The following is a 23490-nucleotide window of genomic DNA, read 5'->3' on the forward strand; positions in this document are numbered from 1 at the left end:
AAGCGTAGGAAACTTAACCACCAGTAAATACTGAATTAAGCATTGCTCCCTTATTTAAAAGGTAAATAAAATAAAACAGTCTTGCAGAGGCCTCGTAAATATATTTACAATTTATTTAGGTCAGTTAATTGGGGTATTGTCTCATCAGGCGGGAGAAGAAACTGCATCGGTCTCTCCCTAAGCACCTTCAGTATTTTACTAACGAAGTTACAGTACATCGGAATATTTTAATCTGACACAAAGAACAACAATAGATCTGACTGTTGGGCTGATAATCTTCTTATCACACCCTGTGAAACCTAGCTCTAATATTTGACTGAGCCTCCATTACTCGGCAACACATTCTAAAAAGGCCAACAATGGAGAGAGAATGAAGTGGAGTGTGGAAGTACCTCCATATCTACATAAAAGAGATTAGAGGCGACAGCGTTCCATTTTACAGCTCAATCATATTGTGTTAGCATGCGCTTATCCGAGCGCGGATGAAATTGAAAGAGAAATAAAAAAGAGTCAGGCAGATAGGAACCAGAAAAGCGAGGCATGAGCAATTTCCAAGGATATAAAAGGATGCTAATGGCGGGGCCCTGTCATTCTTAAAAAGGGCTATTAGGGCACCATCATCTGTTCTGGTGCCCTTACGCTCCTCTAACTAAAGTCAAGCATTTCCTAATGCCATTGTGATCTTTTTCTTCTTCAGATAAGACATGGTCATGTTTCATAACAACACACTTTCCATTTATTTGATTTATAAATGCGAGGAGACTAATTCTATTTACTGATAAAGGCTTTCCATATATATTTTTCTTTCAATATTTCCTTTTGTAGATCGTATAGACTTTTTGTTCAATAAAAGCAACTATTGAAATGTTTCCAATAGCACAAAAATACTAATGATTTTATGAAAGTATGTGAACTTTGTGTAATTTTAAAGCATTTTTTACTCCGTGGCTATAATGGGAAACAGTTGTCTAGCGCAGAATGTTTACTGTGTTGTTACCTTTTTATAGATAATCTCATTAAAAGACTTTCTGTTAGAATAGCAAAAACATCATTTTGGTTTCTTCTACAATGACAAATTTTACTTCGAATTACAATGCTTTACAGCTGAGATCTTTCTTAGTTATTAAGCACCTGATATGTAAGGGCCATTAATTACATTGAACCTTAAGAAATCACTATAGTAAAGAAAGATTTGCTGATTGCTGCTTTGCTGTGCTAGGCACAAATTCACTACTGATATAATTAATCGATTCCAAGAGATTTACACTGAGGATTTACTTAGTCCGCTAAGCTACAGTGAACTTTCATGCAATTTGCACTCATTTCCTATTTCATCCTTTCTCTAACTCATCCCTTTTCCAATTGTTATGTTTCTGCCCACAGTAACATTTGTTAGCTTAGAAAACAGTCAGTTAACACCAATCCAGCTTCTTCTACAAGTGGTTTTGTGCCAGACACTAGCTGAGCGTAGGCGGTCCAAGTTCAGCAGCACTCCATCATTCAAAACCAAGCCACAAAAGCTCAGCACATTTGTCCTTTAGCATGCCAAGCCCTTTTGCATTTTGATTTTTGTGATGCCAGACAAGTACAGATTTTATCACTGCCCTCTGTTACCAGAAGGCTTATAAAAAGATTATCTTTATTTCCTTTTTTTTTTTTTTCCTTCTCATTCCTAAGTGGAGTCAGGTGAGTAAACTTAGCTAGTATGGCTTTACCACAGCAGGTGTGTCTTTGAGTTTGCCTTGTAATGAAAGGCTGCCTCATGGCAGAAATATTCTTCAATTGGTTCGGATCATAGACTTTAAATTTTCAAGGGCAGTTTACAGCATCTTTTACCTTCTCCACACCAACCAAAGCCATCATTTTAATTGCTGCTCATCCCTCTCCTCTTCCAACCCCTCCAGCCAAATCAGAGCTACACAGCACACTCAAGAATCCAGCTGTCAGAAGTTCCTCTGCAACTACTAGGGAGCGTGACTGACTTCGAGAGCTACTCTATTTTGCTTAAGGTGATCTACGTATCTTCCAAAGATGAAACTCAAACTCACCTATTTAACTCAAACTCACCTATTTAACTCATTTTGACTTCATTTGGGGTGCTTTATTAGCAACCAGTGTAAGACGAAGTAGCTAGTATAATATAGAGTGATGTTTAAATTAGTTTACAATTTGCTTGGGCTCATCTAGAACTGCTCTGAACAAAGCCATTCAGAAATGTCAGCTGTGTTCCTAACCACTGTAACAAATTGTTGCCTGAACGCTGCACACCTAATGACTTCAAATTAGCTTCACTGCGATATTGCCTGACAGTTCGTTACGACTGTTAGCAACATAGCTGGCGTATCATGACCAATAAATTGGTTTCAGTGTGGGCTGGGAAAGGGACTTCCATCAATTTGATTAAAGAAATTACTGTAGCATTCAAAGCATAAAGACAAACTAGTTTAAGGAGACAGAAATAAGTTAACTGTACCAGAAAAACATGGCTTGTGATACAAAAGCTTGTTTATACACCATTTGTAGCGCAGAAAACGACTACATTTCAACTGTCACATACTGACTATTTTAGAGTCTGTAGGTTGTTGTTCCTCATATGAAGTAAAATAACTTTCCACATATGTACAAGTTAATTTTATTACTATTCTTTGTTAGTGTTTACATTTATCAACAATGACCCAGAGGCACCTACTAGAAGAATTGAGGCATTGTGCTGGTTAGCACAAGGGGGAAAAAATAAACAAACAAAAGAACCCCAGGAAGACTATCTCTATTTATTTGCAATTTCTTTTGATACTAGAAACAACTGTGATAATCAAACAATTGACTGGATTATTTGTTCTAATTTTAAGTATCCCAAAATCACATTTAAAATTAGGATATTACATTATTTAGAATTAAAAAGATATCAGTTCTTATATTCAATAAGGCTGCACTATTAAAATCAGAAAACTAGCATGCTGACGAAAACACACCAACATGCTCACTCACCTGCTGGACTAGAAAAACACCTTAAGAAAACAAGAAAAAAAGCTGATCTTTTTTGTGTGAATTTACCATTTGTGAAAGGTCACAGACTGAGAATCCTAGAGACTCTCTGTAAGATTGTGTGCTAGCCCACAGAGCAAGCACAAATACCTCGGAACTGGGGAAAAGAAAATATACCTCAAATGTTATGTGAAGAAAGTGGTAATCTGAGAAACTGCTTCTGATGACCCTTGCTTCTCTTGCTAACAAGGGTGCCAGTTAGCTTTTATAATAACAGCATATTTATGTGATGAAGACCGCAGTCCACTTCATGTAGACCAAGGAACTACTAAGCTGTAAGATGGACCTTTTGGTATAATTCTGTTCTCTCTGCTGAACTGCTGGTACAATCCAGGTCTCACAATAGTTCATTCAATGAAGAGAACAATTCCTCTGTGCCATGCCAAAATATAACTGAATTTTTGAACCTCCTGTGGTCAGTTTAAGAGAGTGTTGCCTTTATGGAACAGAGTAACTAGACTTACATTCGACTACCACTGACTCAGATGAGTACAGAGAGAGCACTCGCACTACCCTTCATACCACCCTAACACTTTGGATGGCAAGGCAAGTTTATTTTAATAAAAGCAATGCATGAAAAAAATTAATTCACTGAGCAGCATGTAAGACTTATTAACATAGCAACAATAAGTGTTTCAGAGGTAAGATATATTATCATCTAACCTATGGCCTGTATGAAAAAACTGGAGCTTTAAGAAAACTTTACGCATTCTAGTGAGAAAACAAATGATATTTTTTACCACAACAGAATAACTCATGCACTGACTTCTGTATGTCATCGGCTTGCAATGAATACCGTACGTACCTGGAATATGCTTAGCCCATCCAATGATCACCACCAGTTCTCTGTCTGCCAGGTCACAAAGAGTGGTAAGTGCTTTGATGTCACTGTCTGGAACAGTGGGGTCAGGCATAGCATAGATCTTCTCTGGTTCAGCCACCAGCAAATGGGAGACAATCTTATTATCTGTAAAAATGGTCCACAGAACAAGATCATCAGTAGCATCATTCTACTTTTTAAACAGATGGTACATATTTCAAAGTGCACAAGGATTTGTCTTAAGATACTGGACCTAATTAAACCTTCTGATAACTTCACTGGCTTCTACATGTGGTTACAGCCCAAACAAATCTGATTAACAACGTTTATCAAACCAGGCATGTATTTTCTTAAGAAAATAAATGTTATAGGACCTAGAAATATACGATCACCTCCTAGTATTGGAATACAAACTTTGTAGTAATATATTTATTTGTTATAATGTATTTCAGACGATGTGAATAGAACAGTTCTGCCTTTCTGTAATTACCTGAAACCCTCCTGGCTCCCCAAAGGCAGGTGTAATTTTTGAGGGAGTAAACACCCTAAACCATTAGTTAGTCACTGAAATCTGTTAACTGTTCCAAAAGAAAAGGTCTCAGGACTTTCTCAGTGCTCATTATCCCTTATGTCTTACATTAAAATGTTAAGAATGAATCTGTACTCCTCGGGGCCCACGCTGAGAGAAAAGCAGAGTATTGTCATCTATTTGCTTTTCAGTAAAACACACAAATTTAGAATCATGCATGAACTCAGCTTCTTTAAGTACAAAAGAGCCAGTCAGGAATAGCTATTAAAATCAATGAGAATAAAGAATATAAGACTAAGGAAAGTATCAACAGATATAGACCGTACCTCAGAAAACTGGTTTTGTGCAAAGAATTATACTTTATCATACTCACACACTGGTTATTTTTATCTAGATAGTATTTTCAGTCATGTGTTTTTATATTTATTTTTTCATCCAGATGAATTGTGAAATCTATTTGGAATAATCATTTAAGTTAAAAGGAAAAGTGAAAAAAAAAAAGAGTAGAAGAGCCTGGAAGATTTTCAATACAGTTTTGCTATTCTACAAGTAGGATACACATAAAATGAACATTATATCCACATGGAGGCACAATGGAAGTATCACTATACAGGAGCCTAACTTATTACTCTGTGAAGGCAGAACTGAAAAAAGGGAAAAGGACTAATTCATTAAGCATTCTAATACAGGATACATTACTATACTTCCCAATATATTTATGTTTTACCTTTCATGGTAGGTACATCTTGTGACCTGAAATGCACCACCAGAATTTAAACGCCAAAGAGCACCCTTTACTTGAATTTACACTAATCCGTTCCCTTCCTTAGGATAAAGAGTCACGGCACTTGACAGAATCAGTATCCTCCCCTTCCACACGTAAGTCAAGGGGTGGACCACACTGTCCTCCTGTGGGGGAACACGATGGGGATGTGACTTGCCCAGGAGCGTCAGAGTGGGTCCCTACCCGCCCATGACTGATTTCCATAAAACACTCACTTGATTCAGATTTCTGATACTTTACTGCTCTTGTGTGTCAGAAGTTGTGATAAATGTTAGCTCTTCATAAAATAAGTGCAAGAGCCAACTGGAAACCATCACATCAAGCATGTTTTATTACAAGGGGATATATTCACACTTTATATGAACTACAGGAACCATGCCAACTGAGTAATTCTTGATCTCAATATTCTACTGATTATCAAACTGATTAATGAGGAATTCTATTCTTATTTAAAGAAGACAGATGGTAGTTTTAACTTATATTGGCAAGCAGCACATTTTTTATACCGTTTTTTCATATCCTGTTTAATTTCACACAGAAAACACCATATTTTTAAGTGAGAAAAGATAATATTGCTTCTTTCCAAATTCCAATATTTTTACATGTATTGAAAAGTACAATACATAAATTAGAGTTCCTTAATATCAAAACACATGTAGCTGAGGACATCAGCTTTTTGTAGATCATTCAGCAATATTGTATGTTTTGACTCAGGATTTACAAACTCTCAAATTCTTTTTATTTTCACAATCAAAAAGATCTGCAGGCTGGCCATTAGACTCCATGGTAAAGCTGGAAAATCCAATAAAGGCCAGGAGTAGGTGTAGGAAAGATCCTCCAAAGGCCTGTTCTTTCTCTCTAAGGGGAAAAAGGCTACCTGTATTGGAGCATGCATTAGTATAGACCATAGGAAAATCTTGAACGTATTCAGAAAACTCCATTGCTCAGGAAACTGAATAGCCAGGAGCACTGTTTCTAGGTAAATCTTATTTAACGTTTCCCTAATTAGAATCAATAGAACCCAATTTTCATTCCTGTGCCTTTGTTAGGCACAAACTATCAGTCAGGGTCCAGAAAATCTCCCAGGTTACTTCCACACAAAACCAATTCAACTGTTTCAAGTCTTGACACTTATCTGAAAATTAAGTTTTATAAATGTTTGTTATAAAAATGTTTGTAATCGGACAAGCTAAGGAAAATGAAGGGAGGCACTTAGATAATGAGTAATGATTTATAAGGAAGTTAGTTTATCTCAGACAAATGGAGCTTACAGAAATTGGTGTAGTTATCGTCTTAAAGGTAATATAATGCACTACTTTGCAGTAATCTTGGGTTTACACAGAGATGCTCATGATTCAACACAACAGTGTTAACCTCTTTTCATATTAAAGGGCTTGGATTTTTTTTTCCTTGTTTGGGCTTGGCTTTTTTGGTATGCTACGCTATCAACATTTCTACTCAATGACAATATCAAGTAAATGAAAACCCGACAATCTGTGCACCCAGGAAAACTAAACCTCTAATGAAATTAAGCATTAGAGTTTATTAAATTTTATTGTATTATCAGAAAGTTTTTATTATAATGTGCAAAATCTGCTTAGTGCAGCCCTAGATTGTATTTACAGAACGGTGGGACAGCTTATGGAGGCTGAGTAGAAGATGCCAGATTGGACAATTGAAGGAATATAATCAGCATAATGTTTTTTGGAAAGGCAAAAGGAAACTATGCCATATGTTCACTTAAGCCTTAATTTTATGTAAAACTGGCTGTTTTTTCTTTGACACAGCTAAAATGCCCTTTCACTTAGAGTTCAAAGACTGTTTATTTGATCTCCAGATCCCCATATGCTCAAACGTATTGTACACAGCACTGTCCCCTACTGGGGAACATGAACGGAAACAAATTCCATTTTCCACACAGCCAGGTATTTTCAAAAGCCTAAAACTGGCTTGTGTGTTGTCTGAGGTGTAGGGGCAGGGGCAAATGGAAGACAAGGAAGAGTTTGCCCTCCTTGTTTCTCTGGCTTATTTCTCTATTTTAGAAGCAAATTAACCTTCTCAGCAGGAGCAACTGGACTTGTGCATTCTCGTTTTGAATTTGGAAGAGTTTAAAACACTTGATACAGCATGTATGCATTTGCAGGGTAATACACTGGCCTCCTGCACTACAGCTATAATGCTATTAAATTTACTTCATGGAATTAGTACAGTCGCTGCTTGAGTTTATATAAGCTGCAAAGCAAAACCCCTAACTATTTTTAGTTAATCGCAAAGAGGATGGAACTTGTATTTTAGCAATGAGATGATCAGCGCTCTCTCTCTCTCTTAAATTCAGCCAGGCAAGATACAATCAAGGACACTATTAAAACATAACAAAACAAAGCAAAAAAATCCATAAGGGTACTAGAGCCCAAACTACCAATTTATGCTTGTTATTAGTGTGGCATATTGCTGTTTTAATCTAATGCTAGGTAGTGTATTAATCTACTGGTATAAATTAATGAGGCTCTTAATGCATTTTCATTGGGAGGCTGAGCAGTCAAACTCATTTACTTAGTGAAAACTACAAAAATCACTTTCTTGTAGAATCTGAAACTAGAAGCTTCAATGAACTAATGATCACAGCATGAACCATTTTATGTACCACTGAAAATAAAGAGAACCTGTAAATGTAAAATTTGCACTGCATAAACCATGCTTTTATACACTTCCACCTGTAAAAATATCCTTTGTTCAACTCCACTTGAGAAAGATGAGCATATTTAAAACAAAATATGTTAACAGCTAAATGGATATAGTGTTCATAGTAACGGCTTCTGACCAAACCCTTGTCCCAGTCAGAAGTAGCTTAGCAAACAGGGCTAGGAGTCAATACCTTGTGTTCAAAGAGAAATTTTGTATATCTGATGTACTCACATGGCTTTTTTGCTGGCTGAACTAGTTGAGGGTTCAGGTATGGGCTATTCTCTGCATCTATTCTGCGCTTGTACTTCTGGCGACCTCCACGTACTCTGTCTAGGCGGACACCTATATTGGGAAAAATAAGCAAACATGTCATTAAATATATTATGAGGATGCCTTTCAGGTAACAATCTTCTATCTCCTGCCTTCCAATATTTATTTAAAATGTATGTTTAAGTCAAAAGATTCATTTTAGAAAGCAAGGGAAAGCAGCACTGCACGTATTTGCAAGTTGTTTAGATTTTCACACATGCAAGACTAAGCATACAACATAATTTCCTGTTCATTTAAAACCATTTGTTCATTTTACATATTATTAAAAACAGCTAACAAGTTCAGTTTCCATTTGAAAGACTCTGATTTTAAGTTGTCTTTGCCAGATGCAGAAGTTCAAAGCTGTAATAAACAGCATGGATACACAAGGCTAACATTATGAGTAGAGAAGTACAGCCAAAACCAATGCTTTTAATTAACATGGACTAACATGGCTAGACAATACATACTAAGTATCCTTAGTAAAGTAAGAACATACACGTTGCTTAAAGACCCAAAATGGTTCATGAGGGTTTGAAAGAAACCGTGTGGATGTTCACTGAGATGTCATTAATGATGAATTGTAATTTGTGTTCTACCTCCAAATTGTTCATTGCTTCAGTAAAGCATTCTGCTACCTGTTTTGTATGGATATATAGGAATTTACCTTCCTAAAACGAGGTATAGCTGCTCTCATATACAAAAGGAAAAAAGGAAGGGAAAAAAAAATAAGGTAGGTCCTATAAAATAATGAAGTATTTTTATTTCCTTCGGACACACCCAGGCAGATATCCAGACAACCAGGATGAATGTCAGTATAACCAACTAGTAACATAACACTCAAGTTAATCTAAGCACATATGCAGGGCAACAGGACAAGTAATACCAAGTGCAAAATTTGTCCCTTATGACAAGGATTTAACTCAACAAGAATGCGAGGACGCATTACGTATCAGTGATCCCTGAAAGCATGTAACACAGTACAGCTCACCTCCTCACTTTTCATTGTCTATTTTAGCTGTCCTCCCTCTCTTTATCTTTTCTATTGCCATTATTCTGCCTCACTCTACTACTTCCCATCTCCCTGTTCTCTCTCTTGCAGGAAATACCTCCAGAACGGGTTTCTGCACTGCACAGAAGCCACCGCCCAAGCCGTTACAGTTTACGTGCACAGCAAGAAGAACACAGTACCGAGCTGATGAGTTGCCCATGAACCTGACCAGGTAACACAATCTAGTTGCCAGGAAACATCTTTCATCCTCAAAAACCAAAGAGGATTGAAGGGGTTTTGGTGAAGAAAAGCCGTTTTGCTCAACAGCCAGAAACCCAAGGCCAACTCTTGCTTTCTTCTTTATTTCTGTTTTGTTTTGTTTTTTTTCCCCTATCTCCTTCTCTCTAAGCTGGCATTAAAAAAACCCACGCTGGAATCCTCACTAGCTGAACCAAGGAAGACGGCAGCTTAGAGACCCAAGTCTGTACTCCTCTACCAGCAGGGAAGGTTTTGCATGCATGGGGTTTTCATTCACCCAGACGGACCGTTGGTATCTATGAAGGTCAGAAACACAGGAGACACTTGGCTTCAGTGTCTGTAAATATAGTGCAGTGAATTGTGTACAACAGTGCTCCATAGTTTTTGCTCACCAGGAAAGTGGAAAGTCATCACCTGTATTTAACATTGAAATTTCATTTGGTTTACTGCAGAAGGCTAGTTATTTCATTCTCTTAAACTCAGGAAGTACATTTCTCACTGTATGTTAACAATTATATTTTTGTGAATCACACAATATAATAAAAGCAATGAACCACATACTCTAACAGGTCAGTATATAATTACAAATGAAATCTTTTATATGGTATTTACCTCTTTCAGTACCAAATTTGTGACCTATTTGTGGACTAAGCTATCTTATAAAATTTAGAGTGATCCAATCATCAAAGTATAGTTATTTTTGTTTTTAGAATTATACTTACAAATGCATGAACTACAACACCACCTCAAAAATTGAAATTCAAAGGCTTTTCAGAGTTAATGATGATTCAGTATTCTCCAGCCTTGAATTGGGAGTTTGAGCTACACCTGAAGCAAATGCCACCCAAGACAACACACCACTATAAAAACACATAGCAAATGACAAAGGTTTGACAGCTGAATATTCAGAAACAGGGAGAGGATTAGAACAAGCCACATGCAATATTGGTGGGATTACAAAAAAGACTGCCCAGCAATTGAAGAAAAATAGACAGAAAATGATTTCTGCATAATTCAGATGCCATCCTTCTTTCTGCAGCGGAGCAGATTTCATAGTGATAAAAGATGGATAGCATCAGATAGAAGTATGTTTAATCAAAAAGTAATGGAACTGTAGCTTAAATTAAAATAATATCAATCTACCAAGATGAACAATTTTTTACCTCCTTTGCATTTGCCAATATACACATTCAAGCCATGCACATACTCAATGGAAGGAAATACAGATGAATATCACAATAGCAAAATTATAAATAGATCCATGTATTTGGCTATTATACACAGGCATACCTATAAATACAGCTACTTTCTTTTTTAAAAAGAAAAAATAGAATTCTAAATAACTAAGGAGTAACAGTATTATACATTTTAAAATTACCTAAATCTATAATTTAACTTATTCCAAGGTGAAAACATTTTTGATAGCATAATACCAACAGAATATAAATTAGAGGTTTATAACCCTTTCATTAAAACTGATACAGCGTTTATAATAATTTTAGCTCCTTAGCTTTCCTTGTTCCTAGTACCATTACAAAGTAGGTATTTTAGAACAAATTTCTGATAAATTAACATACCCTAAGTGGTGTTTTGACTCTCAACACTCTTTACAGAAGTAAACACAATGCAAAACACCATTTAAGAGTGTACATCCATCTGATATTCCATAAAAACCTGGAGTTTGGCAGACGGTAAAATGAAATCCATAGGTTCCTGTGTATATGCATGCATTTTCCCCTGTTACTCCTATAGCTTGTATAAGCAAATTCATTACATAAAGGTATTTTTATCTGCTCTCAAGAGAGTAACAGTTTATGCCTTCTTTGTTAGAGAAGAAAGAAAAACAATGTTGTCCTCAAAGATACTCATTTGCTGTGGGAGGGCCTTAACATCTCAATCACAGCGCTAATTGCTATAATTCAACACATACTCTGTACTCAGACCATTAAAGTGGATACCGCGGCATTTAGCTATGGTACAGGGAGAAGTTAGGTAGACCTCTACTTTAATTCTGCTGTGCATGTGGCTTGCCAGTCTTCAGCAACTCCATTCACTCATCCTATCAGACCTCAATCAGCAAGTGCAAAGAACGATATCCACCCCACCTACATAAACTGATGGCACATCTCTGAATGAATTGCGCTGTGTATATTATCACTACATTTTTTTAAGGTCAAATCATCTACTAGTGTCACTGAACAAAGCTCCACTCAACACAAGCAAGTTGATTCTCTGCATTTCCCACCACTGAATTTCATTTTTAAATTCTTCAATAGAAAAACAAAAGCCCAAATGAGAAGAACAGGGATGACCACAGTGGCTCTAATGTAGTACAAATAGAAAGAACAGGCCTGCTACCAGTCATGAGATGATTTCAACATTCAAGTGCAACACATTCACTTTATACCTCAGGGCAAGTAGGACTCACAAGCTCATCTGTTCAGGAGTGATGGGTAGTCACACATTTTGACATAATTTACAAAGCTCAGAAGATAAGGATTAGACTAGGACTGTACTATATGGAGAGATGGAAACTATGTAAATCAACGCAGTAGCTGCTTTTAAAAAGGCAACAATTACATATACTAACCCAATTTCTCCAGCTGGCCTCAAGAAATAAAAATGGCCTCATAGTTACTATACAAGTTTCTATAAAAAAGGTTCACCTTCTTGTTCCTCAAACAATCTTTCCATTACTTGCTATCAATACTTGCCAACACACCATAAAACAATATTGGACACTTACTCTAAAGTGAAAGTGTTCACATAGTCTTGCACAGAAATAACCAGAGTCAATGTACACAATGATCTACTCACCAAGTACTTCAATCTAAACACGCTTAACATAGGTAAAGCTGAACTCCTCATTTTCTCTGTGTTTCCTAATCTGTTCCTCCCTCACCAACAGACACAAATTATTATTATTATTCCTTTGCTGTAGTCCTTTTCTCACACTGCCTTGAACACCTTGTGTGGGACGAGTACCCCACTGTGACTGGTGCAACATATTACCAGAGATTGTCCTTACGATTGTGTACCATTCTTTTTGGAATTCAGGTCCTCAGTATGATCGCTGCATGTAAGAGCGTCATCTACTTTCCGATACAGATCCAAGCCATATCCACTACCTGTTCCTTTATAATCTACCTCTCTTCCTGTTTTCCATTCCATCCTTCTCACAGCAGCTACAGGTCTCCAATGTTAATTTGTCCACTTGTCCCACAAACATTTTTGGCCTTTCCATGGAACTTTATACCCACAGGAAATCCCCAGGCTAACTTGAAAGGCTTTAGTTTGATCCTTCAAATGGAGACCTACCAACAGCAGGACTGTCTGTAAGAAATTGCTTACTACCTATAATTGAAGATAGCTTTTTATTTTGGTAAAAAATAAATTAACTTAAATCTGAGTTAATATTTGAATAAATCAAAACTCCCTCTCTTCCTTCCAGTATGTCAGTAAAGAACAGGTTTGAGATCAGAAACAAAGCCACAATTTTGACTTCCTATGGAAATTTCAAATACTGTGTCCCCTGCTTTAGAGATTTATGGCAAGCAGACACATTCTACACCAATGCTGTTCTGGCAAGCTCCACCCCTAACACAGCACTCTATGTGTACTAAATATATACCTATATCAGTTTTTGAGATCTGTAACTGGATAACGATCCTTATTCTACAGACATCTGTAAGATTCCCAGCATTGTCTTAAATTTTACAGCGAGATCAGTAAAGAATGGATACCTACATAACTACATGTTGCCAAGTTTTAGAGGAACATCAGTAGCAGAGGCAAAAAAACCAACCAATCAAACCACACCAACCAACCAACCAAAAAAAACCACACAAAAAACCCCCCAAAAAACACAAACAGCTTAACAACAAAACTGGAAACAGCAAAATGAATTTTAATGGCATGCAGGTTCTGATACGGTTCTCCTTTGGGACAACCAGTTCTCTTGAACATACTGTGCTTATTTATAAGATTGCTGGGTAAGCTTGGATTAATATTATAAACTCTAGGTTTTGCATTTATTCACATAGAATGGGAAAAAGTTAAATTTTCCACCACAAATATAGACAGAAGCTATTTAGAGATAAGAATGCATGGTAATCTAGTAACTCTTTAGACAATTCAGTAATCTCTATAGTTTGAGATTAGAGAAGTGTGAGGCCAGTGCATTAATCCTACAGTCTGAAACACCTGCAGTGGAAAAAATACTTCTACTTTAAACCACAAAAGACCTCTCTCAATGTAGTAGAAACATGCAGGAAGTAATATAGCATGAAGAAAAAAGATAATATGAGCTATCATTTCTTCTGAATCTGCATATTTGTTTTATGTGTTGAATCAGAAAGATGCCAGAGAGCTTCTGAAATCAGTTTATTATTTGGATAATACCATGTGCAGGTAAAAATTCAGCTAGAGATGTAAAATATGTGTCCATTAGGCAGGCGATATTTTGAAAACAGAGTCCTAAGTCATCAAAGAGGATAAAAGCTATGACTCACATTAAAGCTTTCCTGATCTACAGCTGAATTAACAATTAGCAGGGGAAGGCTTTAGTGTTTTGTCTTCCGATAGCTATCTGCACTATTAAAAACACTACTTAGTGGAGCATAGGAAGTCTAAAAATCATCCTCCTACTTTATATTCAGTCAGTACCAAAAAGGGTTTGCTAATATAGGATAAAATCAGCTGTCCTCAAGAGGTACCTATAAAACAACTTAGTTCAGGAACATACCCATGTAACAGAGTGAAAGACAAAACAATGTTTATTACTTTAATATCCAACTTGCTGTGTGACTATGAATAAATTGCTTAATTTATCTGTTCCTCTGACAAAGATTTGCGACAACCAGTTTATTATTGGGGGAAAAAAAAAAGTATTGGGCCAATGAATACATTTTGTGAATTTCTCAGGTTGAAAACTCTAAAGAGAAAAATATTGCTTCTGTAAGACAAGTGTATCAAACCAATGTTTCATTTCATATATTGCTCATGTTTAATAATTAAAAATATTCCTGGACAACCAAATGTAAGTAACGTTTTGGAAGATCCATTTTTTTTCTTGGGAAGAGAAGGCCGGATTTTGGCAAAGGAGCCGAAAGAAAAAATTCTCTTTGCTTAAAGCTCAGAGGTTTTTTCTGCAGTTTGACAAAAGAACTGATAAAGGTGTTACTTACACAGCTCAGTACTCAACCTCTCTTGAAAGGAACATTAACTTTGCATGAACTAATCATCTACAGACCGAATTTTTGTGCACTGTCATTTATGCATTTAAACATAAAAGAACATGCATAAAATCCACTTAGTTTTCTCATGCAAATGAGATTTTGTGTAAATAAATTCTATTATTTCTTAGTACAAACGATTTGCATTGAAGAACAGTCCATAAACAAAGATGTTCACATGAAGAAAATGTGGCACAAAATGTTTAAAAGTACTGCCATTGCTTTACATTTTTAATGGTTCCATATGAAGCTAAGTATCCTAATCTGTGACACTCACAAATACAAATTAGGTCACACACAACAGGTGACAAGTTTTAATTGAATGTCTTCTGTCTGCAATTCTGACAAAAGGTGAATGGAAATAAATGAGTCTGGCAAGACAGCCCTGAGCCTTACAATACCCAATATCTCATTATTTTTAAACAGCTATCTATAAACTGATGCTGACAAGCCTTGAACCTTTTATTTCTGTTCACAAAGAGGTGAATGTGCAGAAAGGAAGAAAAAAAAAAAGAAAAACAGGACAGCTCCTCTGTTGCATTAAACATGCAATACCTACTATTCGCTCTCAAATATTACAAAATAATACCTATTACACTTCACACAAAAACTTATTAAAAAATCTGTTTGTTTTCTGGAAGAAATACACCTTATGCACTCAGTTCCAAGTGCCTAAATTTGATATTTTCTGAGCATTATACTGCCAGAACTTCATTAGAATTATGCTAGACTTACTGATTTTAAAAAGACCGAAATTAGACAACTCTTAAATATAGGCTACAAAACTTCCACTTCTTTTCCTTCACTTTACTGAAGTGAGGAAGAGCCTATGTTGCAGCAAAATATTTCTAAACTGGAAAAAAAAAAAGGAAAAGTGATGCAGAACTAAGACTGTAAATACGTAAAGCCCTGATGTTTCTGAAACAAAACAGTCACCATCACATAATACTTCTCTCCACATCACCTGAATTACTAATATACTAAAAGCTAGGGTGCAGTGCAAAATACTGCAAAAGCTTTTATGAATAACACAGAACATTCTGTTGCTAATTGCACCATTAAATTTCACATCAATGTGCTTATGTATCATAACCATACTATATAATAGTGTATGCCTTATTTTTTTAATTATGCATATGTCCTAGGACAAGGTATGAGAATGAAAATACAGGCAATCTATCACTAACTAAACACCTTAAGCTCTTACCTTAATTTATTTAAATATAGTTACACAAGATGCTGTCTTGTTTCAGAGTTCAAATTACAACCAACTTAATGAAGTGGAGCTTGCTGGTCTGTAAAGTCATTACTGCATCAATACACTTGTAACCATTACTTTAAAGTGACAAGCTCAGACTGGGAAAGTCAGCTTGGCTGACGATCCAAGGAGAGGGCATGGAATGCCAAGAGACAGCAAGGTCAAAAAGTTGGAGCAAGGCCATACCAATGCCTGAAGGTCAAAAGCTGGCCTTTATTCTAGATCACCTCTCCAAAGCTTATAAAGAATTCAAGAGCTAAGCTAGTGACAACTCTAATGGAAAAGAAGCCTAACTGAAGTTCTGGACCATTTGCTGGCAGCTCTCAAGAGAGAGATGGGAAGATGGAAATGAAATGCTTTATAGTAATCGGACTGTGAAGTACTAGTAGCATGAATCAAGATTTCAATACCCTTTTCAGATACAATATTGTGCAGTTTCACGATATTTCAGTTAGTGACTTGGATGATGTGGGATTCTGGAATTAATCTGTGATCCAGAAGTCACAGGAAAGTTCTTAATAATGCGAGTTGAAACAGTTATATACATGTATAACATCATATCGCTTCTACTGGGACCAAGAAAAAGCTTGCTTAGAATTAGGATTTCTGTCTAGAAGTAGTGATTTCATCTTGCTGGAACGGGACCAGAAGAAACTAAAGGATTACTCTATGAGAGTGCAGTTCAACAGTGGCTTATATGAGTTCATAGTTCATAGTGCAGATAGCCACACTTTATGACTCCAAGGAATGTGAAATTACTGGTTCCTGCTCCCTTTCTGACTTCTCTGTCAGTGGCCTACTTTAAAAAAGGGATTCTTTATCTGCTACTTATGCAAGAAAAAAACAGAGATCTAGGTTAATATGTTGAGACTGGAAGGTACTGACATACCACATCACAGCATCTTCCTGTGCAGCACTGGGAAAAGAAAGTACTCAGGAAGAAAGTATTTGTTTCTTTCTCAAAAAGAGTTGGGTAGGAGTGTATATTTAATGATGAGTATAAAGGTTAAGTCTGTAAAACACCTTGATAATTTACTCACAAAATTGTATCCAGTAATCAACAGAAAAACAAATTAATTAGACAAACACTTTACAAGCAGTGTTCTATAATTTCTGGTCAAGACAGTAACAGTTTCAGGAAGTCTTGCAAGATCATTAGTACAGAATATTTTCATCTACAATGTGCTACAATTAATCTGAAACTATCTTCTGTCCTCACTACCCCCCAGATATTAAGGAATGTTACTGATGTGTCCTTAATATTAATTCCAAATGTTTACTCAGAAGCTAAATACAGTAAACTGATTTTTAGTTCAGAATTAAAGTAGAGGGAAAAGAGGCTGTTATTATGTAATAGTGTATTTCTAAGAGAATGGTGCTTTATCACGGCTCCTCATGGTACAAATTTGTTTGTGTCTGCACATACATTCTTACATACATGAGAAGTGTTCAAAGTCAGAGACTAACCTGGTTCATCAAATCAGAATGTTGTAACATTAAATCCCCAGTGTGTGTTTGATTAAACATCATCCGTTTTTGAACTTGACAGTGATCCACTCAAAACTGCCTTGCCAGGAAGGGATTTTATAAATGGCCTTTACCCAGTCTCACAATTCCATCCACAGAACTCTTCTCAATAAATAAGTATGTGTATTTTAAACAAAGTATCACAGTGTACAAACATTCGCCCCAACATTTTCCAGAATATTGAGAATACTGCAGGTATCAGTGAAAGATCTGGTTGAAGGGATGCCATCACCTCAACTAAAGCCTTCACATTTTTTAAATAAATACTTGTATATTTACATAACAGTATGAAACTAATGTTTTTTTTTAAAAATATACTTTGTCTTTATGTTATATTTCCCCTATATCAAAGAATTCTGCATACTTGAGAATCAGAAATTGAAACTGGGCAGAAAACAAAAAAAAAATAATTAATCAACTTCTGAGGGTAAGGTTAAGTGAGGAGCAAAATAGTGAATAAAATGTTTTAATTACTTAATTTTATGATGGAAGACTCAAGTCCTTCAATTGAATGATACAGGGACATCTATGCAGTATGTAAAAGTATCAGGTCTGGTGAATCACTCTAAGATTAAAAATGCATACAATTTTTTGAATCTTCTGATGTTCACTTTTTTCCCTTAACACAAAAAGGACTGAAATTTTCCTCTATATACTTATTTTTAAAAATCGTAAGATAATATCTGGCTTTACCAGGTAAAGCCTGAAAAGAACACCAGATTAAGCTTTTACAGTTCCAATAACAATTGCATATATTCTGTGTTTTGTCTTGGTAAAGCAATGGAAAAGAAAATGAAACACAAGGAGTTAACAGGCACAGGCAAAGTTCTGTGGACATAAATGAAAGAAAATCTACATAAACCTTAGTTTTGAATTTAAAGTATTCTCCTGAACACATTTAATGTTTCATCCATGCCCAGAGTGTAAGTGATTTATACATTAGCTCATATATCCTGCTGGTCTCATAACCTGACACACTGCCCAGCACACTGGAGTGACGAGTTATCCTGTTTGTGGCCCCAGCAGCTCATCGCAAGGGAACATTCGTGCAATTAATGGAAAGTTTATTAGCGATACCACTTTATTGATACTACTGCTAGAGGCTTTCCATACAAAAGCATAATGGTTAGTCTGCGTATGGATGATTCTTCCATAGTTAGCACTAGGAGTGGATCAGAGTTAATGCAGAAAATGACAGCTGAAAAACAATTATAGTGTGCTCCGTGTTTTCCAGCCTTTTTGACTGTCCATAATGTTGCGCACAATTAATACTACGAGATAAATTGATTTCATTTTAATAAAACACAATAAATTCTGAAACAATTAGACAATATACTCTGATTATAAAATGCCTCTGCTCTAAAACTGAAAACAGTGACAATTTTCTTCTAATCTCATAGGTAACGTTGGGCCTTTGGGAAACAGGTTAATAAATTCTAGTTTTCTAAACCAGGCAGACTGATTTACGGCAAAATTCCTCCATTACAGTTATAGTAGATGTCTATCAAATTGCTTATGAGAACAAATTTATGGAAAATATCCAAGAGTAATGCTTTGTTCTTATTAAAATACATGAATATGTATGCAATTTTAGCCAGCCTAAATGAACCAAAAAAAAGAAAGGGAAAAAAGGTCAACAATTGTTGTCATCAAAATTTTTCTCTTCCACAAGAAACAACTCCTCCCTGTTAAAAATATCTTTATATAAAAGGTATTTGTCTGAAGGGAATAGTTCTGTTTAAATTGTAATGGCAACTGAAGAAAAACTGTACAAAGTGTACAAGGGTATGTTAATACAAGTAATTGGGTGACATAATTACATAAACATTATTTAAAAGAGGAAATAAACCATAAAATTTCCTCATCCCCAGGAATTATTTTCATATAGAACTTTTAACAGATGCAGAATTTAAAAGAAAAATAATTTAGTTTTAAGTCAATAATTCCTGACAAGCATGGTCTATTTAAATTGGCACATACTTACCCTTCTGAATGCAGATCTCAATGGGAATATTCACCATGTGCAATGCTAAGCACACACAAATTTTATTTTTCTAGAGTTGATAAAAAGAATATTTATCAAATAGGAGACCAAGGTCTTCTCAGTCAATGCACTGTAAATCTAGCATCATTCTACTGAAGCCTGTACATTTCTCCAGAATTACTTGTAAGGGTAGGAAGAGCAAACAATTTTCTTTCATGGATTTCATATTTTTTCCAAGTACTGTATTCCATTCTTTTTTCTCTCCTATTTCTCTCCCAAAGTTCTCTTCCCCCTATTAAAACATATATACTGGATCCATTCTTCTTTTTTTCTTTTAAACATACAACTATACATTTCTACCTGGATTTCATTCCCTTTAACTGTGAGATACAGTTTAGCAGACACTAAGGATATACATGAGCAGAATTTACTGGGTAAAAAGTAAGTTATGTACAAAACAACCTCATTAAACAAAACCACACAGAGAAAACTAGATAAACATTTCAGGATATTTATAACTAGCACCCACAAAACAAATGTGTGTAAGCCTCTCATAAGGATAGTTTTTGAGTAACATAAGCACGAAGCGTACATACAAGTAAATCCAAAATTGTGTTTGTGACATCCACTGCAACATCCAAGTCCCTTCTCATCATTATACTGTTAGTGTAACGATGAGAAGAGACTTACCACACTAGTTCACCATAAGATTTAGTAATAATTGAATTCTATTTTATCTTCACCAGAAATCCAAAATTTCAAGCAGGAAGAGCCACACACATATTATGAAATACCTTTTCTAGTGTTCCCTTCCATGAAACATAGTGCCTTTCATCTGTTACTGTGTATGTTCCTCCTACCATATTTGAACAGGGGGTTCTTTTAGCTATTCTTTTTTTCCTTTTTTTTTTTTTTTAATTTGAAACAATAATTTGGAATTATTAAGAATACTGTTCTTTCATCTTCAAAAGCAATAATTTTAACAGAAGTTTTCCTAACATTGTTTTGCAATTGTAAGTTCACTTTCTGGGTGCTTTAAATACTTTTCCTGTCTGTATGGTTGAAGTACACAGAATAGTTCACATAAGCTTTTACTTGAAACTTATATATATATTTGCTATTCTATTAAAGACATTAAAATTCTTAGGTCAAGAGAGGACAATCACAGCTTAAAATATTCATGCAATGTGGAAATAAAAGACATGAAAAATATTTACTTGACACTATTGCCAAGAGTATCAGAAATGCTCTTAGCATAATCATAATTTAGTTTTAAGGCTTCTTTAGTTCCCTTGTAAATCAAATTCAGAAATTATAATCTACATCTAAAGGAAAGATACATTGAATTTGTTTTTATTACTAATCCATTCTTCTTACTCTGACCAAAGACAGCACAGAAGAAACAAATGCACATATATACGTAAGTTCTAATTTCTTAACTGGATACAAGGGGCAGTCAAATTGTTCTTGAATACAGATGAGTTCCCTGGGTCCTGTGAGTTACTCATGAAAAAATGTAATTGCTGTCATGTCTGTGATCAGGGAAACAGACACAGGCTTAAACGAAAAGGAGATGACAAGATCCATAATGTGCTGCAACAAGCACATTTCTCTTTCACCAGCAGGAACTCTTGAGAGGATGATCACCAAAGGCTGCGTGTGCTTTGCACATCACGGTGCAACTTCAGCAAATAACACTGCATTGCTTAATCATTAATAAAAGCCAAGAGTCGAAATTCCTTACTCATTGTTTTATCCTGCATTACATAGGTAATCCTTCTACAGAAACACAGGGAACTGAACACGAAGAAGTAACAGTCTTAAGAGCTCTTGGCAAATAGTCTCTGTGTAGTTCAGTTTTCAGCATTTAGATTTTGCTCATCCCTGGCACCTCCAGATTACTCCCATAGGATCCAAAATTATACCTAGGAGTGTCCTTTAAGCAAAACAAACCTGCTTCTTCCTTTTCTTCTCTTTGACCTTACAACTTTCTCTTTGCACCAAAACGTCCCTCTGCAATGCGCTTGCTTTGTTCCAGAAGGTATTTTGATCTTGAGGTCAAATTTGGATCCATTTTTAGATGTTCAAGTTTTGGGGTTTTTTTTACTAATTTTAATCTGGACTAGATATATTCAGAAGAATGGCATAAAACATTCTGTGTATGTGAAAACGAGCAGAGAGTTCTGAACAAGAGAGCACAGCTTATTGTGCTAATATAATGACATAATGGGAATAAGATCTTGCCTGTATTTTCAAAGGAAATGGATTCAAACATTTTTCCTCTCAGCCTCAACTTAATTAACCTGCAAAAAAGAAAGGAACTGACCACTGAAGAACATGCCTGTGTATCAGCAAAATTGTACGTCAGTTATAGGAAACACCAATATGTTTTCTAGGAACAGTCAGCCATATAATTTATTGGAGAAAATCAAAACAGATAGCACTGAGGATGGATTCTATGAGGAAGGCCTTTGGGATTGAATATGGGACCTTTTTTAATCAGTGATCTCAATGGTCTTAACAAATCTGATATTTTCTGATCCCGTTTCTTAAGGTTTTACATGTGTTTCCCATTTGCTGACACGAGAGATTTATGTGAACACTGTACACCCTGGCAATGCTCAGGAACATTTGTTTCTTGAATTGAGGCAGGTTTTAGAAACTGTAACACAATTCATTTTTTACTGCCTTTTCCCTATTTTACAGAGTTAAGTTATTTTCCACTTGTCATGCCATTGTGTCAGAGATGGTGTGGTACAGTGGATTGATACCTCTCTATTATTCTCTCCAGTTTGTGCCTTTCCTTTAAGATGGCTCAGTGATCTTCCTTTCAGACTATCTATGAAGAGTGGAAGTAAGTAAACTTCTCTACTTTGTGCCAATTTTGTGTAGGGTCTGTTGTTCTCTCAGTGATGGTACTTACACATCTCTTGAAACTGGGTTAACTTGCACTTAAACACTGAATCAATATGAAACTTGGCCAGATATCCTAAATATATCAACCCAGCAGAGTGTTAGTGATATCTGGACCTTTCAATTATGAGCAAAAAGCAAAAATTAGAACATACTGCAGAATTTAAATTGAGAATCTTATCTTTGTGCAGTCCTTTTCACATTGAGTGAATTTTTATACAACTTCTAATCACATTCCACATCAAAAACCTCCTAAAGTTCAAATAAATTCAGAGCCAGAGTTCTGTCATTTTGATTGGTACCTTCCCTACATCCAGAACGGTGTGGTCCATTTATTTATTCAAAGCCATTTCCTTGTCAGAACTCCACACAGTTGGGAACTGTCACAGACAACTAAATGAATTCCCATTTCATGTGCTGGATACTATACTTAACAGCTGGAGAAGTTCTTACATCTTGTTTAAGAAAGAGAGGACAGAATTTATCTAGAGAAAAATCCTTCAACAGTACATGCCTGCGAAACACTCTATGTACTGAACTTTATAGGGAAACTGAAAAGTTTCTGTCTATCATGAACACAGTTCACAACATTAAAAACCAACTAACTAAACAGGTTAACTACTACGTACATAACATCTGAAGTATCAGTAAAGAAGTTTTCCCTGTGCTGGCAGAGACAGAAAAGGGGTCAACTTCAGCTACATGGACCAAGCTCACACTGTCGCTACTGAACTGGGCCATAATCAGATGCCGTTTAAACAGCTCTCACATGTCATGCATCATAAAACGAAAGGCGATTCCAAAAGCATAATGCCAAAACTGGTTAATGCGTATTATTTGATTTCAAAAGTGTAAAACTAAGTCAGCTTAGAAATTAGAACTGAAAACGTATCTTATTACAATTGCAACACAGTCTATCCTGCCAATGGCAAAGTTCAGTGGTGAGGCTGGTAATTCCTCCCGTGAGAAGAGGTGGGGAGAGACAAAGAATTCTTTTATGTCCTTCTCATTCATCAACAGATACCACAAAAAACTGAGCGGTTTATTTAGCTCTAGTTGTAATTTCCATTATTAATGTGAGGAACCAGACTAAATACTATTTTGCAAAAGAGTAAGCATTGCAAAGGAACAAAACTATTGTAAATGTGCAAAA

General features: G+C 35.8%; 1 protein-coding gene across 6 annotated transcripts in view; it reads right to left on the reverse strand.

The window, feature by feature from the left end:
* The window catches only part of ESRRG (estrogen related receptor gamma), a gene marked incomplete at its 5' end in the record, with an annotated part of 369448 nt that overhangs the window by 41192 nt on the left and 304766 nt on the right, over positions 1-23490 (reverse strand). For 5 of the 6 annotated variants that reach the window (XM_080340928.1, XM_080340926.1, XM_080340927.1 and 2 more), the window contains 2 exons: positions 3851-4012; positions 8095-8205. In XM_080340928.1, the coding sequence (XP_080197054.1) occupies positions 3851-4012; positions 8095-8205 (273 nt within the window). Of the gene's footprint in view, positions 1-3850; positions 4034-8094; positions 8206-23490 lie in introns of all 6 variants that reach the window. The other variant, XM_080340931.1, reaches the window with a different exon arrangement.

This window comes from Nesoenas mayeri, assembly GCF_963082525.1.
Source record: "Nesoenas mayeri genome assembly, chromosome: 3".
NCBI classification, from domain to species: Eukaryota; Metazoa; Chordata; class Aves; order Columbiformes; family Columbidae; genus Nesoenas; species Nesoenas mayeri.